Source organism: Postia placenta, assembly GCF_002117355.1.
Source record: "Postia placenta MAD-698-R-SB12 unplaced genomic scaffold POSPLAscaffold_2, whole genome shotgun sequence".
Taxonomy (NCBI): Eukaryota; Fungi; Basidiomycota; class Agaricomycetes; order Polyporales; family Adustoporiaceae; genus Rhodonia; species Rhodonia placenta.
In genome coordinates this window covers 60368-67262 of record NW_020169833.1, presented here as the reverse complement: position 1 = coordinate 67262, position 6895 = coordinate 60368, and the positions used below count along the sequence as shown (strand labels likewise).

Sequence of the window (6895 nt, the reverse complement as noted above, 5' to 3'; positions counted from 1 at the left end):
GGTGCGGTTGTGTCACGAGTTGGTACGGCGCCTAGCCGTTTTTTAATTTTTTCCTTTTCGCGGGCTCGAACCCGCGACCTCTGTACTACTTGCCCGATATGGACGCGTCGCTATCCACTGTACGATTAGATTAGATGGGGCGGCAGTGCACGGCACAGCTCGGGCTCCGCTGACACAGCCGCTCTGACTCACCGGCCCCCGGGGCCGCGTCGGCATGCTGTGCACGGACCAGCTGTGCATGGACCAATGCGCACAGCCTGCCCTTAATCTCCCCTGTATATAAGCCGGCCTCTGCTGCCCTAGGGACCTCAGTTTCGACCTCTTGTCCCTAGGTCAGTAAGCTCTCCTGTACCTACTTATCTTTCCTTACTAACTAATATATTCTTGTCCCTAGCCTTAGGTTTGAGCCTCGCTCACCATCGCTTCGGTGAGAACCAGTCGGACGCCCCTCGCTTCTAGATATTTCCCTGTCGCTTGACCTCAAGTCGCGACAGGTTGACGCCATTGACTTCAGCGTCCTTGAGCTGGGCTTTCGACGCTAGCTGCTCGAAGCGGGTGACGTAGTTTCCAAGGGAGAGCGCCGTCTTCTTGTTCTTTTGTCGTTCGGGCAGTCTCATCAGGATTTGGTGTGCCTTGATTCGCGTTCCGTGCTCGGGAAACGCTTCCTCGAGGGCGGTGGCGAAGGCTGCCCAATCGGGATAGACCTGGACTCCCCCTGCCGACTTCTCGTAGTATGCGTCTGCCCATGTCTTCCCTAGGTCCTTCCTCATCAACGCTACAGTGAAGGCGATCTTTGCTTCATCGCTAAGTCTGGTGTTGTTGGTGGCGACGAAGTAGGAGAGGACGCATTGGATGAAGCGTCTGAGGTCTTCCGCCTTTCCGCTGAAAGGTTCGGGAGCGGGGATGTCAAGGCGAAGGGGTCGGTTGGCAGTTGACTGTTGGGATTGGTATGCTGCGAGGGCGACAGCGATGCGCTGATCGATGTCTGCTTGAGTGAACGTTGCCATAGGGACTTCAACCGGTGCGTTGGTTGGTGCAGGTGGAGCTGGTGGTAGTTCTGGAGCCTCGATGGGAACGTACTGAACGTCCGGGAGCTCGAACGGTTGTTCGTTAACAGGTGACTGTAGGTTCTCTGTTGTTTGTGCTGGTTCGACGTTGATTCGTAGGGTGGCGAATACGTCTTCTGGGTGAGCGGGAGGGTGTCTCTGGTAATAGCTGACAAGCTGTTGATGGGCGATGATCTGCGGGTTGGATCCTTCTGCACGAACCCAGGAGCCGCCTCGAGGATAGATGGGAGTCCTTCTTGTGGTGGTGACGAAGCAACGGTCTGCTCGGTCGTACTGGAGAAGGGGAGATCCTGCGAGGGCTGGTAGTCTTAAGGGAACCGGGTTTACTGCGTTGTTCGACGTGATGGTGGATGAGTTGTTCGACTAGGTGAAACTAGGAACGTAGCTTAGAAAGTTCGACCTTTTGATACAACGGTCTATACTCCTATATCGATGCCTGACTCGTAGACGACGAGCGAGGGCTTATGGACAGTGCGTCGTCCTGAAGATCGAGCGAGGAAGTCGAGAATGACCACTACCCCAAGCGAAGAGGAGCAGAGACTTGAATGAATAACCAGGTCGAACTTAGGGTTCGACCGACTAATGGTACAACTACTTATACAAGTACCGACTACGCACGGACCATCGTGTCTATATGGTCGTGTTAGTGAAGAAAGAAACGTAGTGGTACGATACCAGGCACGAAGTGCGCACGGACCCCATTATGTAAGCAGCATAATGTTCAACCTGCGGGTGAGCACTAGGACAGGCGCCAGTATGGGCGCTAGTAGTACAAGGAATAGAACGGAAAGACAAATGTTTCACCAAAGCTGGATGCATGGGGGATCAACCTGTGGTGCGTACCCTTCATGGCGTCTTCACTGCGGCTCTGATGGATGTGTATTGTCCATAGTATTTATATAGGATATCCATCAGGTACAATGCACACCGAGCTCAAATTGATGAAAAGATCACTGACAATTGGTGTCTGTAGGTGAAGATCACTTTGTCTAGGGGCCCCTCACTCGCGCCGTGCACGGAGAAAGGCTTCTTCCACCATATCACAACTCCACCGCGTTCACGGATTGTCATGCATATATTCTCTGCAAAATATCATCTCAGATCTCTATCATCTTCTATCCTCCCCGTTACGTTGTTGAGCGGCATCGCGTCGTTCCATCTATCTAAATGCACAATCTGCGCGCATGCGTGCTACGATCACACAAATGCCACGCCCCCAGGACGCCCCTGCACATATACAGTGTCCTCCTCAGACGAGACACAATCCCGGGCGAATGTTGGTCTCTATCGGCGGCGATCAATACACCCGGTCCACCTTCATTACTCCGTCGTCCTGTGCACCACGAAGCTATGTGGGTCTAACGCTGGCCCTCGACCCCCTTCGCGCTGAGTGCGATCAGCCGTCGAGACTGTCGGTGCATTTATGACCTACCCTCGCGCTACTCGATCTCGATCTTTCGCTGGGCAACCATGCTTGGGACTCCGTCTCCACGCTCATGCACGCGCCTCGCATCGTCCGTGACGATACCGGGTTGGGTGGGCTCAAGAAAATGCTCTCGCAGACCTTCTCCGAAATCTCCTTCTTGATGTTTTTCTGCACTAAGTGCTGCTTCATCCCCTCCAGAACGGGCCTCCGGCTGTCTTCCATTGGCACCTTACTGCCCGTCAGGCGCGCCAATAAACTGCCAGTGCATTGAGCGAGCTTCCGCTGCTGCTGGTTACTGCCAGGCTGCGGCGCATCCCCTGCGCGAGAATGTTACCGACTGTCAGAGGGTGCTATTCGAGCACAAGTATGATTTATTAGTGTTGCTCTAATACACATGTACCACTACAACTCGACAGAAGACCTGCGGGACAACAGTGCGCAAATGAGATCCCAGACCGGTGGAAGGAAACGAGGGATATGCAGTGCGCAGGTGAGCAAGCTGGCGAACAAATGTATGAGTGAATGAATGTGAGGATTGGGGCGCGGATGGACGAGCAGGAGGGGCAGGGTGCGGATGGACGAGCAGGCGGGTCGGGACGTGGACGGACAAGCGGGCTAGAAGAGGGTGTAGAAGAGGGTCTGTGTAACAATGAACGTTTTTGGCCACATTGACGTGTTGAGCGCAATTTCTATATGTGTGAGTACATGGTAAGCTGCGTCTGTGCGCTAGTGCGGAACGAGGCGCACAAACATGAATCACCGCGATTATCAAACGGCGTATTTTGCGAGCATGCTGCGCTCATGCTTTTCCTTTGGCGGAGTCTGGGTGACGCAGCTGAGCGCGCAAGCATGTGGGTCCGCATTTGCATTTGACTGTGGTCCAGCGTTGGACCTGCCGAAGCTCCTGTTGCACATGTGTATCAATCGGTACGGATAGGGGCCCGAAGATCATGAATAACTCGAGGGAAGGAAGAGCAAAGCGCAAGCATTCCAAGTCGGCAGCGGTCGGGAGCATGACATCCCACAAGTACAACAACCTGACATTTCTCCATGGAGGTTCCTTGAGAGATGACACAGTCTGTGCTAAAAGCGCTAAAAGCAGCCCAGCGGAGTCTGTTTCTTGGTGTGATACGAGTCGACCGCCATCGGATGACATGGGTGGAAGCATATCCATCTCCTCCAGGCGGGGAGCGGACAGGAGGCGAAAGGCAGAGAACGTCCGGGCATCAATGGCAGTGTCCACGAACGTAACGTCATAGAGGTGAAGCCAGCGCAGTTGAGGGAGGGCGCAGACGAGGCGCCAAAACGCCAGGACCGTAGGGAACGTGACGCCATACAGGAAGAGCGTGCTGACGTTGTTGAAATAGGCCAAATCGAGCAAGAGGTGATGATGATCGAGATCCTGGACCCGCCACTCTGCCTTCTCGATCGTCAGCGTGCCTGCGCGTGTCCACTTTTGTGCGAACCTCGATGCAAATGTCGCAAGGTGTGGAATAGGGAGCTGCCCCCCACGGCGCATTCCTCCCAAGATGCGTACTCTCTCTGGTCCCTTCCAGTGTAACCCCATTTTAATGCTCGCAACCTCCTCCTGCTTTCTGAATGTCATTTCATTTGGAATGTATCTCTCCGCTCTCTCTTTCAGCAATCCTTCACTGGCCTCTGCGCACGCTTCCAGCGCATCGTAATCGCGTTCTGCACCGAGCTCATCAATGATCAACAACCAGAGCTCCAGCGGGAGAGGCCGAAGCACGGCCGTCGGGACTGTCCCTGTGGTAATACTGTGGAAAGTGAGCCCAGCTGATATGCTTTTATGCTGACACCGTCGTGCACCTGCTTGTATCGTTTATTACAGCCCGGGCGTCGAGCAAAGGTCCTGCACGGTCACGAAGTAGGTCCCGAGCAAGGATAACCCCCATCACCATCCTTGTAGGAGGTGTGAGACCATGATACGATCGAGGAGCACCGAAATCAGGGCTTTTGGCCCCACTCACTGATTGCCTCCAGTTTCCATAGTGCCCGCGCTCGGAGAGGAGAGGTCGGAGAGGACTCGGAAAGGCAGTAGGGAAACGCGTAGCAGGTGTGTGGAGCCTCGCTCTCTTTTCAGCTGATATGACAGAGTAACGAGGCGATGCCTGCGTCTCACCTAATCTCCCTAATTACAGTCGTAAACCTAGAATTCCGTTACGATCCTCGATGCGTTCTCGCCTCATTCATCTCCATGTCGCCCTCGCCGCCGTCATCATGCTGTGCAGTTCAGACTGCTGGAAGGAACGCATGTTGAACATGCGCACCGCGTCCGTCCACTGCCTCTTGGTACGGCTCCACCGCTATGTAGAGGTCGTCTCGGGAGAAGCTTTTGATAGGCGCAGACTTCTGCAGCATGCACTGAAGATCGCAATCCAACCTCAGACCAAGAGCGTGCGCTTGTCCTTCTCCGTGGTATCGATACACGCTAGAGATAAGACCTTGCGGTATGTGAACCGCACAAGGCTTGATTAGGTTTTCCGAGCACCTGGGGTCGGGCAATACACACTGAGCAGCTTGGATGACACTCTCACAGTGTGGACGGTGGACCGCCTTTGATCACGTTGACTGAATGTGTTGGCTTCTCAAGGCTCAGGGCCGGCAAGCCTTGCGTTGTACGTAACCGGCCCTTCGCCTGGTACAGGGCCACTCCGTGCTGATGGAGACATCTCGGATAGATGCTGTACAAATGTGATACGCATACAGCCGTTGAACGTAAGTGGAATACAAGTATCGTACGTGAGCATTCTGCCCAGCCACCTATCGCAGGTTGAGGCTCAGGGTGGTCTCGACGTGTCTCCGTGCAAATTGCCCCTCCAGACGCCCTGACACCAGCTCCCCGTGTAGGTACTCCTGCACACCGTATATTTGAATCTACGGAAAACGCAGAAAGGGCCGTCGTCTCTTCGTTCATATTCGCAGAATACGGTGTGTGTCGCGATGTGCCTATGAAGACCGCACAAATCATGTCACTGATACAAGGCCACTCCTCCCCCCCTTCCTTCATTCCCTATTTCGTCTCGAGGGGTGCTCCCTAGGTCCACCATTACGTTTATCGTGCAAGTGACTTCCTGACGGCTTTAAATTCTGCCCAGATGGGACGTGTTATTGTCTGAACGAGACATAGTGGAGCACATCTGCGTCAATGGCAACATGGTGCTGTAGAGGGTGAGCGACATGAAGCGAGCCATTCGCGATGAGTGTTACATTTGTTCACGTTCAGCATCTGGAGTGGACATGCGAGGGATCGGGACTCCCGTGCATAGGAACGGCATAGCACCGCCGTGCGTCCATGATCTGGAAGACTCGCACAGCATTGTACATGCCGGTCGGTAGGATGCGGAGCGGCTAACAGTAGCGCACGAACCGAACCGCACTTGGACAGCAGAGGAAGGCACGAGCAATTACGACAAACCAGCAGAGAAATGACAAGACTACTCCAGCGTTCAACACAGTCATCGACAAGGTCCCCCTAACTTGAGGGTTTTCTCGGGCAGAGTGTGGGGCGTCGAAGGCCGACTCAAATATGACAAGGCGAGACGTACATGCGACGGGCGCTGACGCCAATTGAAGAAGAGTGGGCCTGTCCCACGCCTTCCAGTATGAGTTATCATTGCGTCTTTTGCGTGTATTTATATGTTCAACGTCAATATCACCATCAGATTCCTCCCTCGCTCCGGTGAGGCAGTTGCAGCCTGCAAATAACACCCCGTTGTGTTAGCTCGACGGAATGACAAGCAGAGGTCGCATTATTTTCTTTCCCTGAACGCGCGCCGTCATGTAGCTTGCATCAATCGCACTCTGCTCGCGCTCCGCGATGACGGTGGCTGGCCCCACATTGTGCGAGACATTGCGGATGCTTGTGAGTTCGACAGAGAGCTCGGTCTGGGGCATGATCATAGAAAGCTGCGTCCTAAGACGACTATGAGCGCGAGTATAGTGAAGGGCTGTGGCGCCAGGATCATCCTGTGACCTGGCATACGATGTCTTGATCATCAGTATGTTTCCGTACAACGCGTGTGTTCGAATTGCGATCAACGGCTGTATGCATCCCACAGTCCCACAGGAACAGGTTGAGATATCTCTATTAACATCAGGTGATCATCCATCAGATGAGGATAGTTTACGTACAACGATAGGTCTCCAAGCCTTGAGGCTGGGGAAGCAGACGAGCGCAATCACCATGGGAAAAGGCGGTCCAGAGTCCACACAGTCGAAGACTTATCAACTGCAATCGATATGCATTCTGCAACATCAGGTGCTCGGTCGCGCTAGCCCAGCCTTGTGCGGCTTGCAGACCGCAAATTCTCTGCATTCCGTGGAATCGCCAGCGCTTATCGAGATCACACCCTATCGTTCTCAGGTGAGAGTGCAACCT

At 54.1% G+C, this 6895-nt stretch overlaps 1 protein-coding gene across 1 annotated transcript; it reads right to left on the bottom strand.

Annotated features, from left to right (window-relative positions):
• Positions 1 to 455: 455 nt before the first annotated feature.
• POSPLADRAFT_1133347 (hypothetical protein) lies at positions 456 to 6702 on the bottom strand (the record flags this gene model as incomplete). The annotated part of the gene is made up of 13 exons (XM_024484329.1): positions 456 to 1258; positions 1911 to 1933; positions 2026 to 2147; positions 2500 to 2708; positions 2828 to 2843; positions 3386 to 4271; positions 4485 to 4539; positions 4785 to 5005; positions 5052 to 5198; positions 5379 to 5463; positions 6063 to 6212; positions 6318 to 6402; positions 6649 to 6702. The coding sequence occupies 13 exons, from the start codon at positions 6700 to 6702 to the stop codon at positions 456 to 458; spliced, it is 2856 nt and encodes a 951-aa protein (XP_024342498.1).
• Positions 6703 to 6895: the final 193 nt, after the last annotated feature.